The sequence below is a fragment of the Gracilinanus agilis genome, chromosome 4 (assembly GCF_016433145.1).
Source record: "Gracilinanus agilis isolate LMUSP501 chromosome 4, AgileGrace, whole genome shotgun sequence".
NCBI lineage: Eukaryota > Metazoa > Chordata > Mammalia > Didelphimorphia > Didelphidae > Gracilinanus > Gracilinanus agilis.
Window position 1 is genome coordinate 131,184,607 of NC_058133.1, and position 24,120 is coordinate 131,208,726.

The following is a 24,120-nucleotide window of genomic DNA, read 5'->3' on the forward strand; positions in this document are numbered from 1 at the left end:
AGCATGACAAAAAAATAAGAGAAAAATTTCCTATGCTCTGAAGATCCTTTAAAAGTTAACTGTTATCTTTATATTTTCAGAGTAAATACAACTTAAACTGATTGTGAAAAGAATAGACTCAATAAGTAATCCTAAATCACAAAGACAGCTTGGTGAAGAGCAGTAAGAGCTTGGCATTTAGCATTAAGTGTCTTGCCCAGGGCAACACAGCTAAGTATCCGAGGTCAGATTTGAACCCAGATCTCTTGACTCCAGGCTGGAGCTCTATCTACTATGCTGTCTAGCTGCCTCTCATTTATTAGTTCAATACACTTATTTTCTCTACCTTCTGATTACCTATACAACTCTACTTTTCAAAGTAAGGAAAAAAGCATTAAGAAAATTATTATTCTCAATTATATATGTATATATATTTTAGAAATTTTACTAATGTCCTTCTACTGCAGTCTTATCCCAATATGCCATCCCCACCAACAAATCCCTCTTCTTTAACAAAGAGATCATTAAAATTGACTGCCAAGGAAATGGACTCTATCTGATAGAATATTCAACATTACAAACCTATAGCCCCAGGTGCTACAAAGGAAGACAGAGAACTACACTTAAAAATTGCACTATCATATCATAGAGAAAAAAAAATCAACCATACATTTATTATTAATCTTTCATAGAAGCATTAGCTTATAATAAGAAAACAGGAAGCATCTTCATTCAGTTGAGCATCTTGAACCCCCAAACACAGACTCAAATAATTTCTGTCTCATTGCTGCCATTTTGTTCCATGTTTCTCAGCTGGTAAGTATTTGGAGTAGAGAAACAATCAAATTAAGTTGGAATTCCTAAAACTTAAAACCACACTAATTAGAGCATGTAGTTTGTGAAGGAAATAGACATTTCAAACCAACAAGAGAATTTACCTAGCCCACCTCACTCATCTTGCAAGACTTGGTGCTCTTTCATTATAAAAACCACATTAGAAACAATATAACAAATAAATCTAGAAGTACTGCATTATAAACCCCGGAACACTAATTATTTTAATAAAGCTTTCACTGACTTAAAAAAAACCTACCATCAAATACTATTCAACTTTCTGAAGCTAACTAGATATATGAAGTGAATTGCACAAGGAGAGAAAACAGGGTGTGGTGAGATGGTTGGGGGCCAAGAGGGAAAAGGCAAGGAAACTCCCCAGCCTGCCAAGGAAGATAAAAGGCCTGGCTGGCTACAGAAAAGGAAGAGAAACATGGAGTTCCTCCACCTAATGTAAAAAAAAAAAAAAAAATTCTCTTGGCCGATTCTCTCTCTCTCTCTCAAGACATGAGTAGTCTAAAGACCACTTTGCCTGAGCCTACAGTTAATTTACTATTGATCTCTCCTTGTTAATTCCTAAGTCTGATTATTTAATATCCTAGGTAATTAATATAAGAAAAGCAATTTGCAAACCTTGAGGTACTATAAAAATATAAGCTACTATGCAATTTTCAGAGACTAATACAGGACAGCAACTACTTTACAATTTGGCTGTGAGAACTTTCTCAAGAAAAGTTTTACTCCCTTCTAGAAAGAATTGGAAGAAAATCTCAATACTTCTTGATCTGGGATAAAGACAAATGTATAATGCATCATTTCTTTCACTGAAGACTCCTACCTGGAACTCTAGCAGGGAAGGAGTCTGGAGACCCTGCTCCAGCACCACCCTCTTCATCATCATCCTCAAATTCCAAATTTTCTTCTTCACCAGGTGCTAAAATTCTTCTACATAAAAAAGGAAATAATACCGAGTTGATATATGCTTCAAAGTTACTTGTTCCCCAAATATTTAAATATGCAAATAGCCAAAGAGATACAGGTACAACATTGGGGTTGAAAAATATTGGGTGGGTTTTTTTTTGTTTTTACCTTAATGGGACAGGCTGAACATCAAAGGGGAACTCCTTATTATAAGTAAGAATATTCTTTAAGACTGTAAAGAGAAACATAAAAAATGAGTTCTTCCATGAAAATAGAACCAAGAAATAAATATGCCTCACGGTGAATTTTCAAAGCTATTTCATACTGAACATACACACACACACACATTTTAAAAAATTAATCAACCTTACCATAATCCCCGGGCCATTATACATTCTGCAAATGAAAGGCTAACCAAAGGATAAATTTCCTGTGTGTTTCAAAAATGCCAGCAACCCTTGGATTCTGCCAGGCTTCCAAGGAAATTAAGTTCCAATAGTTCAGATACCTTATAGAAAACTATCCTCATTATAGTCAAATTGAGGCGGACATCAAGGGCGGAAAGCAGAATCAAGTGGTAAATGGTTTTTAGCACTTTGCCTTCAGAAGGTTGTGATTACTTTTGCCATACATTATCATCAATGCTTGCCTAGTCTTAGCATGAAGTGGCAAACACATTGGATTGGATATTAGGAGATCTGAGCCTTGGTTCCACTACAAGCCATATGACCCCAGTCAAGTCACTTCCCTTTTCTCAGTTTCCTTATCTGTAAAATGAAAGGTTTGAACTCTAGTTTTTCCAGTTCAAATCTTTTTTAACATTCATTTAAAGTAAAGCCTCGTGTTTGAAGGGTATAGGCTATAATTCTAAAACTCCTTTAATTTTAAGAGCTATATATTACTGCATCTACAATACATCTAAAATACTGTAGCTATAATGGTATTATATATAATGGTATAGCTAAAATATTGTATCAACAATACTGTTGCTATCTTTAAGAGGAAATTTGCAAATATGATTAAAATATAACTTATTTTATGTACCTTTGTTTATCTAAATCGCCATAATTTGGTATTCTGCTCTGTGACATTACAAAGTGATGCTATGGAGCCCCTCTCTAAAAAGGAGGATACATTATGTGTAAATTAATTTTTATAAATTTTAGACAGCCTTGCTGACTTTTTGTTAAACTTACAGAAGAAATGTAAGAGGGTGTGTGTGTGTGTGTGTGTGTGTGTGTGTGTGTGTGTGTGTGTGTGTGAGTTTTTTCTATTTTTATTTTTCATAGGTTGTTGAATAGCCACAGGGCAGCCTAAGAGACTACTATGACTTCCTAGTTATCTTCAGCCTCCTAATTTTGTGGTCTTTCAAGTTTAGAGCCAAACCAATTATGTAAAAAGTCTGAAAAGAGAAAATCTGTGGTAGTATAAGATGAAGTTGAGTCTTATTTTTAAAAATTAACTATAGACACTTAACAGAAACCTCAATATGGAAGTACTTCATCTAACTGCTTCAATTTTTAGGATACAAGAGGGTTGGAAATCCCAAGAATTGGGACTGGTTCATCTAAATCATTTCCTGAGTGATCCAGATCTATATATTAAGTAGATTTCTGATTTGTTTTCCAACCCTTACCTTCTGCCTTAGAATTCATATTGAATATTGGTTCCAAGGAGAGGTAAACTAGGCACTTGGGGTTAAGTGGCTTGTCCAAAGTCACACAGCTGGAAAGTGTTTGGGGACAGATTTGAACACAGGACCTCTCATTTCCAGGCCTGGCCTTCTCTCCACTGAGTCACCTGGTTGCCTCCTAGATTTCTGTTTTAAGTAAATACCATCATAACATCCAGTTCTACATAATAAAACACTTCCATTTTCTTGCTCACAGCTTATAATAATATAGTTATAATTAAATTATGTTGAAAGAAATTATGATAAATGTATTCACAAGATTCATTCATTTAGCAGTCCAAGGATTTTTAGATAAGTTATTTCTATACAGCATGTGTGACAAAACTGCACAATATTAAATAGCTAAATAAAATTTTAAATACTCCTTAACATGTTGATGATATTAGTTTCAATATTTTTTTCCTTTAAATGCCAAAGAAAGCCCCCAAATGAGACTTGCTGTTGAAAGCTATCCCATGAAAGGACTCTTGCTGGCCAAGGCAGAGACAAAACAAAATTCTGTGTTATTGTGAAACTTCAGTTTTTACTCCCTCCACACACACTATAAGGAACACTTTAACCTAAATAAAATGTATAAATTATTAATATTTTAAAAAACTTTATCAAATATATAAAGACTCTCTTGAATTCAAATACAGTTATTACATGAGAGCTTAGCAGTGTATGGGTGGCAATTTTGCGCACTGGAAAGAGTATTTGTTCTAGAGTCAGAGGATCTGGGTTCAAATTCTTCTGATGATTATTACTACCTGTGCTCTCTCATGGACAAATTATTTATCTTTCTTGGGACTCTGTTTCCTTATTTATAAAATGAAGGGGGTGGACTAGATAGCCTCTGAGGTTCCTTACAGGTTTAGATTTATGATTTTACCTACTTTCTCAGCAATCGTTACTTTGGAATAAGCAAAATATCCCTTTTTAAATAATGGCTTCCCATTAGTTCACTATTTACAAAGTACACAAGATTTCCTTTTTACAAAAATAAAATTTCAGGAGCCCTTATCATAATTTTCCAGTATACTTTAGTAATATGTATCCATTTTAACAAGAAGAATTGATTCCCCTTCGAGTTATTAAAAAGGGGGTCAGGGTCAGTGCCGACCTATAGTGTATATTGCTTTCCACTTATCCCGACAGTGTGAGAGAGTTACAGCAGTTATCAACATTGCTTCAGGAATACTTTAGGCACTAAGAGGACCATAGAGGGCTATCATAATAGACAGCATTAGGAGAAGCAAGGAGTATAAGTATTACTTGGTGACTAGATGGACCTTTCAGTTACCTAAGAGACTTCAGACCTCAGAAAAGCAGGCAGAGAAAACATCTAAATTTGTTCTACTAATAAAAAATCAAGCACTCACAGCATGCTATCACAGAACATATAACCTGATCTCTTGAAGCTTACACATCCTAAAAAAAGACAGATAAAATACACAAATATAAATAACATGGCTTGTTTTGTTGGAAAGGACTAGTTTTAAGACAAGGAAAGATAGAGTTCCTTGACTTTTTAAGTGACTATGGGTAAAGATTCCCTGAAGACTGATTTTTTTTTAATAGGAAATAACAAGATAGGGTTTGGATTAGATGACCTTTCTGAGGTCTTTTCCAATGCTTTAAAAAATGCTGCAATTTTAATGAAACACTGGATAACAGGTCAGTCATTGAGGAGTAATACAAGAAAGTTATATTATTAGTATTCTCATATCCCAGATGCTTGAAATAGTGAAGAACAAGAAATGTTTGGTAAGACAATCTATCTTTTTGAGGGCAGCTAGGTGGTTCAGTGAATAGAGAAGCAGGCCTGAAGTCAATAGGAGATGTGGGTTCAAATTTGACCTTGGACACTTCAGCTGTGTGACCCTGGGGAAGTCACTTAATGCTGTTTGCCTACCTCTGCCCTTCTGTGTTAAACTTGTTACTTAGAAAGAGTTTAAAATAAAAAAAGTAAAGTAAAAGTAAAAAGAACCAAAATCCAAAAATTTAAAGTTGAAGTACTCATTAACTTTCCATTTCTAAATTCTTAGGTTATCTAGAGGCCAAATTGGTTTGACTACTGTACTTTTTTGTTCAAAAAGAATTAGTACAACCTAGTCATGCACCAATAGGCAGGAAACATAAAACTGATAAAATAATGAAAATCTTTGAACTAAAGTTAACTACAACAAATACCAAAACACATTCTATTCTTTGTAGGACCACAGAATGCAACTTTATATATCTTTTTAAATGTCAATTAAAAGCCAGGTTGATGAAAAAATCTAATTCAAAATCATTATTCAAAATTCAAAGCGTGGTAATTTGAATACAGTTAAGTTGCTTAAAGCAATATAACATGGTCCTCTCTTCTCACCAAAAAAAAAAAAAAGGCCACAAGACTGATTCTTGTTAAGGTAGCAACAATGGAGAATGCTAAGGCATTAGGAGAAAGATTTATGCATAATGTGTTTGAAATGAAATAAATAGAAAAAAACATTTCTCCAGAGATTTAGCTCAAGTGATTATAACAGGAAAGTTTTTAGTTTGAAACTAGAAGGAAAATAAACTCAAAAAGAGAAAAATATGAAAAATATAAGCATATTCTTCTTCAAGCAAAGGAGAAGAGCTTTTTTCAAAACAATAAGAAAAAAATGATATTACTAAAGTGATTATAATTGGAAGGACTTGGGAAGCCTGATAAATAGTTTGCATACAGAAACTCATGCTTCCTCCTAAGATGAAAATTAAGTTGACTAACTTAATAGGTTATAAAATGTAATTACAAAGAGAATTAAAATAATTTATTAAAGATGAACATTTTCTAGATTAATCTAAGTTTAAAAAAGGGACACAAGTGGCAAATGGTCAATGAATAACAGAGAGAAAAAACTCTGATAGTTTCTATTTTTAGATGCTTTAATTTTCCTTCTTGAAAACAATAATATGAGATATCAGTATTACTGTAGGAAAATTAGGTAGCACTTTGCTTCTTATAAATATAATACACTTTTTTCAAAGTAATTAATATTTTGTCCTTCCCCTCCTCTATATTTCATTGTAGTTTGAGGTACAAGTTAACACAAGAATGATTTAAGAATCAAAATTAGTGAGGAGCTTAGCTTATAACAAATGTTCTTAAACCTCAAGAGACACAGGATTAATTTAAAAAAATTTAAATATTAAAACCATGTTGACTAAAGCAAAACTTATGACATAAATTATAAAAATCATTTACAACTAAAATATGGCTAATCATGTTTCTTGCCATCTTCAGAAGTGTTCTGAAAAGAAATTTTTAAAAATATACAAAACCCCCAAAATATAGGGGGAAAAAACCCACCAAAATCATTGCAAATCTGCTATATACCTCCATCACTTTGGCACCCATCTCTAACAATAGTCAACAAATATCACCCAAACTGACAAATGAAGATGTCTTTTTTTCCTTGATAACCATATTTTATTTGTAATTCAAATCTTATTAGTATCAGTAGAATATACTCTTGTCCATGGCGGTTAGGTTATGAATCAAAAATTGTTGATCTAGGCTGCAAAAGCCCAAAAAGCATTTCCTTGGTTTTTATACTGTCTTTGCCTCTAAGTATAATGACTTATACAAGAATGATGATGCTAAGGTGAGGCAATGAAACATAAAACTCAGTGTGGCAAAAGTTAGAAACATTGGGAAACCTGGGTTCTAATTAGAATCCTAGAAAGTAATTTAATTCTTTAGATTCTCATTTTCTTTAGCTCTAAAATTAACAATTTGGAAGAGATAGCACCTCAGGTTATATAACAGTGAAGCAGAATAAGACGGCAGAAAAAATATTTGATTTGGACTCAGAAAGCTACCTGAATATATGACCATGGGCAAGTTTTTGAACCTCTTGGGGTCCCAATTTCCTTATATGCACTATTGTATTATGTGACCTTTAAATATGGCCTCTTGCAGCTCTAAAATTAGGATTCTACAGAGATTTAAAATTTTGACTTAACAGATGGATAAAAGCAAGAAAGTATAGTTACTTATACATAAATATTTTCAAGATATGACATTCTGCCTAAATGAAAAGATGAAAAAAAAGTTTGGCTTATTTTTAGTCTTATGTTTAATTCTAATGTTTGTCCTTAAGTTAGCAAACATTCTAATAAAATATTTGTTTCAACTAATCAATTGTTGGCAATAAGCTAATAATAAAAATTTCTAAAGCAAACATTTTCTTCCAAGAAAACAAAAGTTTCAGAAGAAAAAAATGAGTAACACTTAAATTTCCTAAAAATTATCATCAAATCATAATAATATAAAGAAAAACAACACTGAAAGACTTCAGTTGACTGACAAATACATCTTCTTGCTTTGAGGCAGAGATGGAGCAGACTTAGACGTGCAGAATGAAGCATATATTGACATGGTTAATGCCTTGATTTTTTTTTTGCTTGACTAACCTTTTCTTACAATGGAAGGTTCTGGAGAAAGGGAGAATCAGTGGTGGCTATTATTTTTTTTTAAAAGTATCATCAATACACATTTCCACATTTTGTTAATCAATCATATCCAATTTTGTGATTCTATTTGGGGTTTTCTTGATGAAGATACTGGAGTGGTTTGCCTTTTCCTTCTCAAGTTAATTTTACAAATGAGGAACTGAGGCAAACAGGTGACTTGTCCAGGGTCACACAGCTAAAAAGTGTCTTGTCTGAGGCCAGATAGGATCTCAACAAAGCTGAGTCTTCCTGACTCCTGGCCCACCACTCTATCCACTATGCCATCAATACAGATTTCCACATACAATGACATGTTTTACAGATGACTACATTATCTTCTAAGATAGTTGTATCCTTATCAAAATGACTTACATTTACAAAGATATATCAGAAAATAAAATATTTTTAAATACCTTAACTTTGAATACTCTATCTTACAAATAAAGGTGCAATGAAAGTGAAATTCAAAGAGATAACTGCTATAGACATTGAAGTATATTAATTATGAGAATACACAAGATCAAGTGTATTTGTATTTTTAAAGAATATTAAATCATCACCCATGCCATTTATTCTTATTTTGTTAATCATATTATCTGAAATAATGTTTAAAAAACTGTAATAAAACCATATGAGTCAACTTACTTGGTTCTAGCTTTTTCAGGTCCTCCAGTTTAAATTCATCTTGAGACTGTGTGGACTAAATAAAAAATAAGTATGTTATCTACATATTACAAACCTAATTTTTAATCTCAGTATTCCAATCAATGCAAAAAAGTATTCTATGTTTCTAATAGAACTACTTAAATATAAGCTAAAGGCAATCAATTTCTTGTTACCAAGAGACAAACCGATTCAATGTTACCTCTCTTTTCCTGGAAAAACTTAAAGAGAAGTGAGAAAAATGTCTTCCACTTTCTCATTTAGAAAAATGAAATCTTCTTGCTAGCCTAACACATAAATTCTTATTGTTATAAAAGTTCCTCTGAAAGAATACAGTCTTTTGGTATGGATGGCAAACACTTAACAGAATGACAGCTACTGCTTTTATTAGAAACAAGAGGAATTTATTTACCTGTAAGGCTGCACTTCGTAATTCCAAGCATGTTGCAATTTTACCAATGGTCTTCTGAAAAAAAAGAGACATGAATATTAATACTGGTATACTCTCAAGATATGTTGCTCTAACCAAAGCCATTATTAAACCAAATCCTGCTGAGACCACTAGGCAATGGCACATCTGTAACATTTTTCCTATGGAACTAACTGCTCCTGATAATGTCATTTAAACAAATCACTTTCTTAGAACCAACTAATTATGTCTAGGTAATATGTTTGTATTACAGGGCAACTGTTCAATGTTCAATATGCAAAATCTCATCTGCATTTACAAGATACATGAAATTCCTTTTAAAAATTATATTTCTTTTCTAATCTCCCCAAAAGTTGCACACAAAATGAATAAAGAGCTACTATTAAGAAATGGCTCAAGTCATGTTCTAATTTTTTGTTATTCATGCCACAAATAAACCATTAAGGCTGAATATATTTCCAGACAAAAATTTGCATCATTGATCTGACAATATACACATAAAAGTTACTGTGTTGCAGAACAAAGAGAAAATAGTAAGTTTCCCCACCCAACTATTCTTTTTATATAGAAAAACCAAATTTTTAGTTTTAATCTTCTCACTTTGATAAGGTTTTGTTTTTATTTTTCACATAACTGGAACAAATCAAATCGAAGAGGTCAAGGATGTACTGAAATATCTATAAGTAGCACCAATGACTAAAGTTCTCCCCAATACCATCATAACTACCACCACTAAAGACATCGAGACACTCACAAAGATGAAGACTGAAAAATAATGGAAATTCTTTTTTTAATTTCCTTACCAGAGTTTTATTTCAAGTCTTCCTTTCCACCCATTCCGTGTCCAAGGGCTGAGGTTTTCCATACTCAACCCATATATTACTCTTTCATGACTATGTCAACAAATTTATTTTTCACAGTCCTCAACTACACAAATCTGGATAGTCCTTAAAATCCACGAAATATATGTATCCAGCCCCAATCTCCTCCCTGAACAGCAGTCCTCCAACTCTTCCAGAAATATATACCTGAGGATGATCTCAGGATTTTCTTTTTACCTTAATCCCTACCTCTGTCATATTTTCCATCCCTTTGCCACATAGCCATTCACGCTACTTTAGTCTATCACTGTCCCTGGTAAAGGCAGCACATTATTCTACTAAATCAAAAACTTTTTAAATGGTCAACAAAAGAACCCTGTACTTTCTACATCTTTCAGTCAGTTATATAATGATAAAAGATTTGGTCATATGTGGCTATTTCTTGTAATAACTTTATTTCTAATTCTTTTTATCAAGGAGTTCTTTGATGTGCATTTTTCTCATAAAACTTTCATATAGATGGGAGAGTAGGCATAATGTAAATCAATGGGTGTTGATGATTTCTTGGACATTTTGGTGAGAGAATGTGTGTAATATTTTTTCTCATGTCTTTGGTATCTTTCCCCTCCTTCCAATGTCTTATGAACCAATTCCTGACTTTCCTCAAAATTTTAGTTGAATCTCCTTCATATACAGCTGGTTTAGTTCAGTTGCATTTCCCATCTTTGTTCTCCTTAGTGCCATTTTTATCTCCTCCACAAGCATAAATGGAACTGTGATATTAAAGTGCCAGGGGCAGGGTTCCACTCTCCTGAACAGTATTAAACATTATAATGTATATAATACTATAATTTGATATAGAAATCTTTGCAGATTTTTTTCATCTTGTATATATTCCTCTTCTAACTTCATGCTTAAATATCATCAGGATAACTATGCTTAGCTGAATTTCTTGCCAAATTATAAGACAATAATGCTCACAGATGTTTACTAACCATCTACTTAGATTTTTACAAATGAATTTATTTTCTAAACTGGTACTGTCCAGGCTGCCACAGTCTCTTCACTTGACAAATCAATCAAGTATCCGATAAGACTTTTAAAAGGTTTTTCATCTCATTTATGGATATTAACTTACATGGTTATTTTTTTCTCTTGTTAAAAGAATTTTAGGCAATATAGAGCAGAATGGACAAGATATTTTTGGTACAGGAGAATGTTTTCCTTCTTGCTCCTGAAATTAAGAACCTAAAACCATAGATAATCACCCATAAACCATTTCGCTGTGTTTTTTTTTTTGTCCTCAAGTCATTACCAACTTTTCCAAGGGACTTTTGCAAGGATTTTGGAAAAGGCTTTTTAGAACAAATAATATTACTTAATATTTCTAGAAAAACAAAAAAAGATCTTTTAAAAATGTGCTTAATTAGGGGGCAGCTGGGTAGCTCAGTGGAATGAGTCAGGCCTAGAGACGAGAGGTCCTAGGTTCAAATCTGGCCTCAACCACTTCTCAGCTGTATGACTCTGGGCAAGTCACTTGACCCCCATTGCCTACCCTTACCACTCTTCTGCCTTGGAGTCAATACACAGTATTGACTCCAAGACAGAAGGTAAGGGTTTAAAAAAAATGTGCTTAATTTACAACAGTATAATAGTTTGTCTGTATTCTTGAAGAGCCTCTATGACAATTGTCGTTTTCCCTTATCATCTCTGTCAATTTGATGAGTATAATGTAGAACTAGAGTTCTTTTCATTTTCTCTCATTAATGATTTGGAGTATTTCTCTCCTGCAAGACTTGACAGCATTCGTTTGAGAATTTCTGCTTGTATCTGTTGATCATTTATTTATCTTTTCTTCTTATATGTTGATATCAATTCCTTATAAATCTAGAGCAGTGATGGGCAAACTTTTTAAAGAGGGGACTAAAGGAAAGGAAATACTCATCTGTCAGTCTGTTTCTAAGGCAACTCTTTTGAAGTTTCATTGTATTGTATCCTACTCATTGTATTCGTCAGATTAGGAAAAATGTTGCCCTGTAGATAGAACATTTCAGGGGGTCGCATCTGGCATGTGGGCCATAGTTTGCCCATCACTGATCTAGACCATCAAATCTGCCCATATTTTTTTTACATAAATATTCTACCAGCAATACTGTAATGGTTATTAGTTATAGAATACAACATTCTCCAAAGAATCAACATTGAGTTATCACTCTGAAGGTAATGTGCATAGCTAATTTTTTTTAAACCTTACTTTCCGCCTTAGAATTAATACTATGTATTAGTTCAAAGGGAAAAGAATGGTAAGATCTAATCAATGGAGGTAAAATGACTTGCCCAGTCACATACCCAGGAAATGTCTGAGGCCAGATTTGAACCCAGGATCTCCTGTCTTTAGGTCTGGCTCTCAAACTACTGAGATGCCTAGCTGACCCCTTGGCCATAGCTAATGTAAGCAAGCTATAAGTAATAAATAAAGAACTATAAAGATGAAGTGTTAACATCAAGTCAACATATTTGCTGCCATCCACATACCCTATGTTTTGCCCACTAAACTGACTATCTGATGTGCCCATATAGTATGTTTCCAATTCTGCATCTTTATTCATACTTTTTCTCTGTGTTTATATTATTGCCCCAATTCTTGCCTATTAGAATCTTATAGATTTTTCAGAATTAAATTCAAATGCTCACCTCTTCACAGATGCCTTCTCTTATCCTCCTCTCCCTCTCCTGTTAATAATGATTTTCTCTACTTCAGAGCTAATATAGCTCTATAACTCTTATATACTTTATCAAATATTATATGGTCTTATAATTTTCAAGATTATATGTTATATTCCCCTATTGGAACATAAGCTTCACTAGGGAAGCAATCATATATACAAGCTAGTACTTACAAGAATCATCTTCTATACATGGTTGCCATTCATTCGCCTCCTGACCCTTACTTACTGGTCAGGAGATCATGGGCAAATCACTTAACTTTACAGTCTCAATCTCATCAACTTATAAAATAAGGATGATACTTGTGGTACCTCTCAAATAAGAAATGTATTCAAATAAGAAAGTGTATTAATCAAATCCGGCCTCAGACACTTCCCAGCTGTGTGACCCTGGGCAAGTCACTTGACCCCCATTGCCCACCCCTTACCACTCTTCCACCTAGGAGCCAATACACAGAAGTTAAGGGTTAAAAAAAAAAAGTGTATTCAAAATGCTTCACTAACTTCAAACTGCTATTTAATGTGGCTTGCCATCATTATTAATATTTGTAGAACAGAATTCTAGATAAAAAATTTTAAAATAAGACTAATTGAAATTCTGGGGACCAAGGGTGATGGGAAGACAAAAGGGGAGACACATTCAAACACAACCTAACAATAAACTTCCCCCCTTTAAAATAATTTAAAAAATAGGTATTTGGAAAAATTTAGAGAAATATATTTAATTTCCCTACCAGCCCTATGTATGATAATGGGTAAGGAGAGTAGAAAGAAAGCTAGCTATATGTATTACTAGGCATCATAACAACAATGAGCACTTACTTAGTACTTTGAAGTTACAAGATACTCTACAAATATTATCTCATTTTATCATAATAACCCCAGGAGGGAGATAGTTGCTATTATAATCCCCATTTTACAAATGAAAAAGCTAAGGCAGATAGAGGTCAAATGAATTACCCAGAGTCAAACAGAGTAAATTATCAAAGGTGATCCCAACTTACAGAGTTACTAATATTCCAACTTTTATCCAAATGACACAGGCATTAATCAGAACTAAAAATTGGAGCATCTTGTCAATACTATTGGTATATTTTTAAATCATACAAGTCACCCTGCCATTAAAAAAACAAAAAGTACTCTAACCAGTAAACCAAACCATTATATCTTGAAAAATCTGGAGATGGAAATATTTTTTAAAATTTAATTATTTTTAAGATGCCTGTGGCTGTGGATAATAAGTAAGGAACCCTCCCTGAAGCCAGTAAGACTCAAGGCATTCCTTTGACACATGGTTGTATGACCCTGAACAAGTCACCTATCAGCTTAGCTACTGGTGTCAAACTCCAAAAGAAATGGATCTTGTAGGCAATATGCTGACTTAAAAAAAAATACAACTTAACATTACCTATGTTGTATTACATTTTAATTTATTTTATTAGACATTTCCCAAGTATATATAATCTAGTTCTGATATTGGAGCTTTGCTGGGCACTTATTCTTGGGTTGTAGGTTTGACTTCTCTATGCTAAGCAACTGAAACTTTGAAATTGCAGAGAATGGGCAAAAACTCTTCCCTAAATCAATGAAATCACAAGTCTGGTCCTTATCCCTTTATTGAGAATCTTTATGCTATATTCAAATGGTTTTATAATCAAAGGGATAAATTTTCACACTTACATTATTGTTGCTCAGAAGCTAGCAAAATATTTTTCTTTAGGAAGAAGGCACTCCTGCATTCTTTTATGATAGCTAGCAGGTATACTAGCTTGGAGGGAACCAGCTTAAAAGAGAATACAGCCACACAGTTATACCTAGTAAGCCTTCCATTTTTCATAAAATGAGGATATAATTTGACTACTTAGATCTCATATTTGAGAATTTTAAGGTTTTTAGAAATATTACCTAGATTCCTTCTCTCTTTTTCTTTTCTCAAATTAATTTAACTGAACTCTTTCCATTGTCAACAAAGAATGTAACCCGCAGATGGAAACTGCTTTAACCTCCAAAATCTTTCTTTGCAAGTTAAAAGGCATCAATCTGTTTTTATGCAGAATCTACTGCATTATGGCAAAATACCAGCAGCCATTATTCACATAACTATTTTAAGGGACCACACCCAGACCCAGTATAAAAATAATGTAACTAAACTATCATTTTCAGTTGCAACAGCAGCATTTTCCTCTAATAATGAGAATACCTGGTATTTAATTATTCCTGTTTATGAGACGATAAACAACTTACTTTAGTATTGTGTCTACTTTCCACATAAATGATCTAGAAAAGAAATATATACGAACCTAACTGTACCACAGAATTCGTAATGACTTAATCATAGCAAATACCAAAAAGGAAGTGAACAAAACTAACCTCAAATAGATTTAAGTTACTGACCTAGTCATATTTTTATGTGACTAAACTATAAGTTATGTGACTAAAAAATTTTCTCATTTTAGAAACTGAAATTTTTAGTTTACCATAACTAAAGAAAGAGGCAATAAAAAAGTATTCCAGAATAAGGTAAAAACAACAAAAACAGAACCATACACAATCTCCATCACAAAGAAAAACTTACCTAACAAAATAGTCAATGAACATTTACTAAGCACTTAGAATTCACCAGGTACTGTGCTAAGTGCTATGGATACAAAAGGAAATAAAAAGAGTCTCTTGCCTTCAAGGAGCTCATCATCTAAAAGGGGAAACCACAAATACATGCAAGATAAACAGGAAATAATAAAGAGAGAGAAGGTACTAGAATTAAAAGGGGTTGGGGAAAGGTGTCCTGTAAAAGATGAGATTTTAATTTGAGACTTAAAAGGAAGTGAGGCAGAAATGAAGAACATTCTAGGCCAGAGAAGATACATGGTGCTGAGAGATGGTGTGTCTTGTTTGTACAACAGCCAGAAAGTCAGTTTCACTGAATAGATGAGTAATGAGTAAAAAGAAGAATAAGGTATAAGAAGAATGGAAAGCAGGAGAAAGGAAGGTTATGAAGGGCTCTGAATGCTAGAGTTCACTGAATAAAAGTTTGATGAAATGGTTGGATCTGAACTTTAGAAAAAATCACTTTAGGGGCAGCTGGGTAGCTCAGTGGATTGAGCCAGGCCTAGAGACGGGAGGTCCTAGGTTCAAATTTGGCCTCAGACACTTCCCAGCTGTGTGATCCTGGGCAAGTCACTTAATCCTTATCACCTAGTCCTCACCACTCTTCTGCCTTGGAACCAATACATAATATTGATTCTAAAGCAGAAGGTAAAGGTTTTTTAAAAAAATCATTTTGGGGGCTGAATGGGGAAGATGGATTGAAGTAAGCAGAGACTTGGAGCAGGCCGATCCAAACATAGGCAATTGCAACAGTCCAAGTAAAAGGTGATGAGTTCTGAACTAGAGTGTGGGCAGTGTCAGAGTGAGAGGACTGTATTTGAGAAATGTTGCAAAAGTGAAATTGACAGGTCTTGGAAACAGATAGGATTATGGGGGATGAGATATTGAGAGGTTTAGAGATAGTGAGTTATAGAAGATGACCCCTAGGTTTGCAAGCTTGACTGAGGGGCTGAGAGGATGGTGTTGCTCTCCACAACAACAGGGAAATGGGGTGGGGAAGGAAGGGTTTGAGGAAAACAATAAAGAGTTCAGTTTTAGTCATGCTGAGTTCAAGATGTTTGAAAGGCAGGCAGAGATGTGAAACTGGAGGTCAGCAGAGTTTAGGGCTGGAGAGGCAGATTTGTGAACCCTCAGCATAGAGATCATTAAATCCATGGGAGCTGATGAGATCACCAAATGAAGTAGTATAGAGGGAGAAGGGAAGAGAGTCCAGGACAGAAATCTCTGGAACATCTATGGTTAGAGAGTGTGACCAGGATGAGAATCCAATGTAAAGGAGACAGAAGGAGCAGTCTGATCAACAGGACGCCAATGAGAGTGTGTTGGATGATAAATGTCAAAGACTCCAGAAAAATCAGGAAGAATGAGGACTGAGAAAGGCCACCAGATTTGGCAATTAAGAGATTATTGGCAACTTTATAGAGAGCAGTTTTAAGGGAATGATGAGATTAGGAGCCAGATTTTAAGGGATTAAGAAGAAGCAAAAGGAGAAAAAGTGAAAGCACCCATTAAAAATTTCAATGAATGTCACTAAAATATATTATACTTGCTTTCTAGAAGAAATCAAATTTTTAAAACCAAAGCAGTTCCAAGGTAACAGTATTTGACTCAGTCTTCACCAGCTATCTAAAGAAAGTCTGGTCAGAAGAACTGCAGAACAAGCAGAGAGATATTTCTGGAATTCTCATTATCACCAAATCTGATACAAAACAAGTAAAAACTGTCTAAAGATCCTGGGATAGAAAGTTCTATTTTGCCCAGAAACTTACATGAGAAAAACTGCTACACAAACCAGGGCATCCAACCAAAAGAAAGCTTTTTGGCAGCTATTTTTTTTGGCTACTGTAAACCAAAAATGTTATAATGATAAAACTACTGAGTTCTAATAAAAGAGAAATTAAAAAGCAATAAATTATTCCTAGAATATTGAACCCAAAAAGGAATCTTGGAGATTTACCTAGATTAGCCCCTTCATCATACAAGTAATAAAATTAAGGCCTAGAACAAAAAGTAATTTGTCCAGTCACATAAGCTATTTGGAGAACAGAATTGGCTATGTTTATTTTTTTCTTCTTTTTTTGTCTTTAAATAATATTTGTTATATATAGGAGAAGGAGGAAAAGGAGAAAGGACACTGGAACAAACTAATGTTAGGGAAAACAAAGGAGATGGAGTGCCATGTGTAACAAATAGCAATAAGGCCAATATCATTAAATCATAGACTATGAAGAAAAAGAGTAAAAGTCTTAAGAATTGGAAAGATAGAAATGGAATAGGTTATAGAGAACTCAACAGTAAAAAGTAAGGTTAGAAGACAGGCAGGCTTTAGGGAAAAGCCAAGGAATTCTATTTTGAACATATGGTATTTGGACATACCAAAATGTCCAAAAGGCAGTTAGGAAGTAATAACCTTGATCTTGTTATCACAAGTGTTACACACTACAAAATTTATGACTATGAAATTCCTTTACCTCATCATAATCTGTTACCATTTTACCTTTTCCTCTCTTCCCTACAATCCCTAATCCTGTTCTGTCTGCTCTGTGAGCAATTCTTCCACCCTTTAGTTCTGTCCAAGGCCATTACCCCCATATTGGTTATACTCTCCCTCTCCCATCTAGACCCTGGTGAATAAGTCCAACTCTACATTGCCCTAGAGTCTCTTGCTTCCTTATCCTATCATTGATCTTACCCTACCAAGTCTCAACCTTGGACTACTCCCATGATCCACTGCCTGCCCCCCTTTTTTGGGTGCTGCTAAACAAAGTTAGAGAGAAGCATTAGATTGTGTTGACCATGTTCACTATAAATTTGTGATGTGATCTCAACTGGTTCTTGACTGTTGCAAGACAATCCTTTGACAGCTCTCTAATCAATTCACTCTGTGCCCTTCTCAAAACTTTTAAATTCCCTTCAAACATCTTATGGCTCCCACCTCTCGACCATCTCAGCTGGGAACCTGGCTGCATCTTTCTCTGGAAAAAAATTTAGGTCACTTACATATGTTCCTTTTCCCCTTGCCAATGGTTTCTGCCACCATTCCCTCTCCTTCGTCCTTCTCACATGAAGAGGTTGCCCTTCTTGCCAACACAAGTCCTTTTTCATTCACATGATCCCGTTTTATCCCATCTTCTCTAGCAGATTGTTCCCTCAGTTGTATGCAATTCTCTGAACCACGTGGGCCATAACAACAACACTGTCCATTGGGTTTTCTTGACAAAGAGAGTGGAATGGTTTCCGATTTTCTTCTTTAGTGGATTAAGGCAAATACAGGTTAAGTGACTTGGCCAGGATCACACAGTTAGTTAAATGTCTAAGGCTGTATTTGAACTCAGATCTTCCTGACTCTGGGCCTAGGGCTCTATCCACTGAGCCACATAGCAGCCTGCTAAATCTCTTCCTCTTCACTAATTTTTAGTTTCTTCATATCTAATGGCTGCTTCCCCTTAATGCCTAAAAAAACACATTCATTTTTCTCATTCTCAAAAAAATCTTCACTCAATTGATAAATCTACTTTAACTATCATCCTGTACCTTTCTTCCCTTTTGTGGATAAACTTGAGAAAGTCATCTAATATCTAATGCCTCTACTTCCCTTCTCATTCACTTCTGAACTCCCTGTAGTCTTGCCTCTAATTTCATCATTCAACTGAAACCACTCTCTCCAAAGTTACCAATCATCTTTTAATAGCCAAATCTAATAGCTTTTTCTCAGTCCTCATCCTTCTGGATCTATCTATGGACACTGCTGATCAACCTATTCTTGAAAGTCTCTTAAGTTTTTGTGACAACCCTCTCTGGGTTCTTCTCTTAACTTTCCACATGCCTGCTACTATGAGGATCCCTAAAGGCTTTGTCCTGGGCTTTTCCCTTCTATAGTATTTTAACTGGATCCAGTTTTAATTTTCATCTCCATACAAACAATTCTCAAATATATTTATCCATCCATACTCTCTCTCCTGAATTCCAGTCTTGTGTCATTAGTTACATATTGGATATCTGAAACCAGACATCCCATAGATATATTAAATTCAACATAGCTAAAACTGAACTCATTAACTTCTCCAAATCTTCCCAGTCTCCTTCAAAACTTCCCTATTACTGTTGAAGGTACCATCATCCTCTCAGTTACCTAGGCTCACATACACAGTGTCATCCTTTACTCTATTTCTCATTCTCTACCCCCCACCGCTTTTTCCCATATAATCTATTGCCAAGTCCTGTTGAGTCTATCTCTGAAACATCTTATATAAGCCCCTTTTTCTCCTCTGATACCACCACCACTGGTGGTGTAAACTCTTACCTCACAACTATTGGAGTAGTTTTCTAATTGGTATCCTTGCCAAGTCTCTCCTCACTCCAATTCATCCTCTACTCATCTCAACCTTTACTTCCTAAAGTGTAGGTTTTAATCATGCCATTCTCTTATTTGATAAACTCTAGTAGCCTTTTATTATCTCTAGAATCAAACAGAAAATCCTATCTTTTAAAGCTCTTCATAGCCTGACCTCTTCCTAACTTCCTAGTTTTCTTATACCATACTCTCAGTTACTCAGCAATACAGTGACACTGGTCTATTTGTTGCATATGACATTGTCTCTGAACTTGCATTTTTCACTGCTTGTCCCACATTTCTGGAATTTTCTTCTGACCCATTTCCAGACTTCCCTGACTTCTTTTGCATCCTAATTAAAATGCCACCTTCTACCAGTATTTCCCCCTTAATTCTAGTGCCTTCCCTCTAAGATGAATTCCAATTTCTCCGGTCTATACTTTTTTCTACCTAATTGTTTGCTGGGAACCTGGCCACATCTTTCTCTGGAAAAAAATTTAGGACACTTATAGATGTTCCTTTTCCCCTTGCCAATGGTTTCTGCCACCATCCCCTCCTTTGTCCTTCTCACATGAAGATTGTAAACTCCTTGAAAGCAAGGACTATCTTTTGCCTTTCTTTGTATCACCAGTGCTTCATTCAATGTCCGGCACATAGTAGCTGATTAATAAATATTGTTAACTTGTTTTGAGATGAGTTCAAGAGAGATTTTAGGGCAGTCATCTTCAGAGAGGATGAACAAACCCATGGAAGCTGATGAAGGATGACAAAAAGAAAGACATAAAAGAAGCTTACAGAAATTAAAAGATCAAAATGTCATCAAGATAAAGATGAACTTTTCTTAACTAACTTTCCAATTTGTGCCCATTTAATACACACACTCCTCAGCTATTAGTTTATATAACTATTCTGATGTTCATATTTCAGCAAGAAGCAAGGCATGTAGTATGTGAATTTCATGGACTTATAGATTTTTCTACCCTATTATATTCACAGCTAATATTATTGCAATCACATTGCATCTTAAAACAGGCATACACATGTACAAGTAAGAAAAATATAGTTTTCTATGGGTTTGTCGTTGGGCTACTTGACAATAATATTCCTTTTCAAATATGATAATTAAGTCTACACTGGTAATTGCCCAATAAGAAGTCAATTCCTACTTTCTACTGAGGGAAATTGGCTATTCTGATAAGGGGTAACTCAGAATCAGCTTTTCCAAAGTGTTTCTTTTGAAAAAAAAATGACTACTTTGTCTAGGAAACAATAAATGTACAATGAATAAATGTAACAACAAATGAATATTCTGTGTCAGACCAGATTTAAGGAAATGCACACTAATAGAAAAGCATAATTCCCCAAGCATGGTGATATATACAGATACCAATCCCTGCTGCTAGGAAAGGCTGAGACTGATATATTGTTTAAAGCCTGGGAGTTCTTAGCTGCAGTAGTGTTAAAACCTACTGAGAATCTACAGTGAATCTAGTGATAATATGGTGAGCCCCTGGGCCCATAGGACTAAAGTAGAGCAAACTGGTCTCGGTCATGAAAACAACCAATCAGTTTTGAAACTACTATTTTTTCAGCTTGGACGATAGGGAGACCCCTAGTCTTAAAAAAAAAAAACAACTGAGAAAAGAAAAACACTAAACACTTTTTAAGGTTCTGATTATTTACTACTTTTTAACTAATTTACGAACCTGCTTAACATTTAATGACTTCCATTCCTGACATACATAGCTTTCTGCTAGAATAAATCACAGTACTAACAAATTTCTGATTGACTCAGAAATTATTCTCTCAAACCTTGAAAACAAATGTGCAAGGAGTAACAAATTTTAACTCCTGTATTCATTGTTCTATAAGATGTTTCACTTTAAGAAACCTCATATAGAGTATTCTGTCTTCAAAAATACTGATAATGGAGGGGCTAGAAGACAAATACACTAATGTAAAATAAAAGTAAATGTTGGAGGAGCTATTAGATGGTCCAACCATTGTGACAAACAAATTGGAGTTATGCTAAAGGGTCATTATGACCTAGCAATACCACTTCTGTGCTCATGCCTCAAGGAGATCAAAGGCAGAGAAAACATGTTATAACATGTTAACTATACATATGGAGCAGAATTTTTTGGTAGTAAAATTTTTTTTAAAAAGTGGGTGCCTATCAACTTAAGAATTGGTGAACACAATATATGAATGCAATGAATATTATGGTACCATTAAAAAAGAAATTATAAGTATATGAAGAAACTAGGCAAGACTTGTATAAACTAATGTAGAGAAAAGTAAGGAAAACTAAAAATACAATTTACCCAATGGCCACAATATTATAAAGAAAAATTATACCAAAAGACATTGAAACTTTGGCCAATGCTGAGAACAATCAAACGCAGAGTAATAAATGTGAAATATACAGTACCTGCCATCGTAAGAGATGGTTGACTATGGGTGTGACATAAATTGTCAGATGTTGGCTTGTTTTATTTAACTATGTTTCCTTGCAGGTCTCTACTGGCAGAGAGTGATGTTTTTGAAAGGCATCAATAAAATATTCGAAAAAAGTTATTAGTGACTTTTTAACAAACTATTTACAAAAAAAATAGGAAGAATAACTTCTAAGAAAAATTATCTATAATTATCAAACTATTAATTTTAAAACTATGGATTTATGAACTCTCACTATTTTAGCATTTATTTATACTAAAGATTTATTTGATATCCTCGGAAGAGTCACTTAAAATGAGAATCAATAAACTGTTGATCAACTTCACCATCTGAAATGTTCTAAAAGCAAGGCTGTAATATTATGAATCAGTCTAAACTACACAACTTGGTACTACTTCAACTTTAAATTTCTACCCATTTCCCTCTGTAAAACTGAAAGCCGGAATTTTTGTATTTAGCTTTGTTTTATTAAAAGGTGTGATGAAAATTTATCACATCAATATAGAACTCCAAGCTAAATAATAGGTTTATTGAGAGGAGGCCCACCTCACAGTAAAGCTGGACCCTGGTCCCATCAGAACCAGAGACCCCAAACCTTAGATGGCCTTTTTTTTATAGAGAAAAATCTTGATATAGTGACAGTGATGCAAAAAAAGAAAAGATGCTTATATTTTTCACATAGGTGGTTCTTAGTGATGCAAGTGCTGATTGAGCTAGTGAATGGGAAAGAAGATTACTTTGGGTGGTAACTTAAGTCTATTATTATTGCTGACCTTTCAAAGGCCTTTTGCACTTTTGGTAGCTTTAACAAGAGGGGTCCTCCTCCTGTGTGACAGTCTTGAGCTTGCACCCAAAGCAGGCCTGCATCTCTTAAGGTAGGCCTCCCCCTCCTTCCTGACCCAAAGCAAGTCTCCCTCTCCTTGGGACCATCTTGGGCTTGCACCCAAAGCAGGGTGTAGAGGGCTTGGTAGTAGTAGTAACTTTTGGTTATAGGCTTAAGGTCAAAAGATATAAATAAGATTTGATGCCATCTGTGAAGAGTGAATCAGACTTTCTTTGTCTATCAATCAGCAACTTATAAGTTAATCAATAAAGTGGGAGGAGAGCAATGGGAAGAAAACTGCTTTAAGAAGGATAGCCTGAGGATTCAGTGATTTCTCTCTGCTTCTATGATCAAGACTGGAGGAGAAGACTCTTTCCTTGGATCTGCAGTGGTGAGTGGAGTGATTCCTTAGTTCTATGGTTAGTTCTCTCTGCTCCCTTCAGCTTGGTTTCTGGTGAGATTCTTGGCAGTCTTGGCCTTGTGTGCCCTGAAGGTTCTCAGTGGATTCTTCAGCATCTCTTGGCTCTTCAAATTTTGGCTTCCTATTTAAGACTTTGGATTCTGATGAGATTCACTTTCGGATTTGTATTTGTAGTCTGGAGACATTAGGATTAAATTTAGGGTATTTTGCTAGGCAGTACTTTCAGTCTCTTTAAGTTTTTTCACTTTCACTCTTTCTACCTCTGTAAAAGCTATTAAAAGTCATTTTGATTTAAGCTAATATTTTTAAATCGGTGGCCACAATATTACTTTAGAATTCTCATATTTAGCATGAAACCTAAATTAAAATTCTTACACACCCTAAACTGTAACTTTCTTAGCTAATCCCTATAAATTTTATAAAGCAATCTGTATCACTTTAACTATTTACTCAAAACTAACATTATGTTATTAAAATAATCAATCATAAAGGCTAATACTATTATAATCATAAAAGTGGGTAGGGGTTTTACTCTCACAAAGTCCAAATAAAAGACTAGCAATTTTTGCCCTTGTGGAAGTAAAGAATAAGATAATTTTCTTTAAATTTCCATTTATACAATTGTGCTGTTACAGATGAAAATGACACTAATATCCTATTTGCAAAAAGCCTTAACAGACTCAAGAGTCCAAACCAAAGACCAGGGTTTTCTTTGGTCTTTTCAGAGTTAAAACAATCTATAAAACAGCAACAGATAGTCAACAGTGTTTCCCAAGCTGGAAAAAAGAAAATACTAAGCTCTTTCAGGTCTTTCTCTCCTTTTCTTCTACCTCAAATAGTGAAGGAGAGAGGGAGAGAGGGAGGGAGGGAGGGAGGAAGAGAGGGAGAGTAAGAGAGTGAGAGAGCGAGGGGGGGGGGGGGAGAAAGAAGTCACTTCCTCCAAGCCCC

The 24,120-nt window shown here is 34.6% G+C and overlaps 1 protein-coding gene across 1 annotated transcript in view; it reads right to left on the reverse strand.

The window, feature by feature from the left end:
- The window catches only part of AIDA (axin interactor, dorsalization associated), a 42,525-nt gene that overhangs the window by 10,344 nt on the left and 8,061 nt on the right, over nucleotides 1–24,120 (reverse strand). The window contains exons 3-6 of the mRNA XM_044673145.1: nucleotides 8,967–9,020; nucleotides 8,537–8,591; nucleotides 1,903–1,966; nucleotides 1,652–1,758 (exon numbers count right to left, since the gene is read on the reverse strand). Coding sequence (XP_044529080.1) covers nucleotides 1,652–1,758; nucleotides 1,903–1,966; nucleotides 8,537–8,591; nucleotides 8,967–9,020 — 280 coding nt within the window. The remainder of the gene's footprint in view (nucleotides 1–1,651; nucleotides 1,759–1,902; nucleotides 1,967–8,536; nucleotides 8,592–8,966; nucleotides 9,021–24,120) is intronic.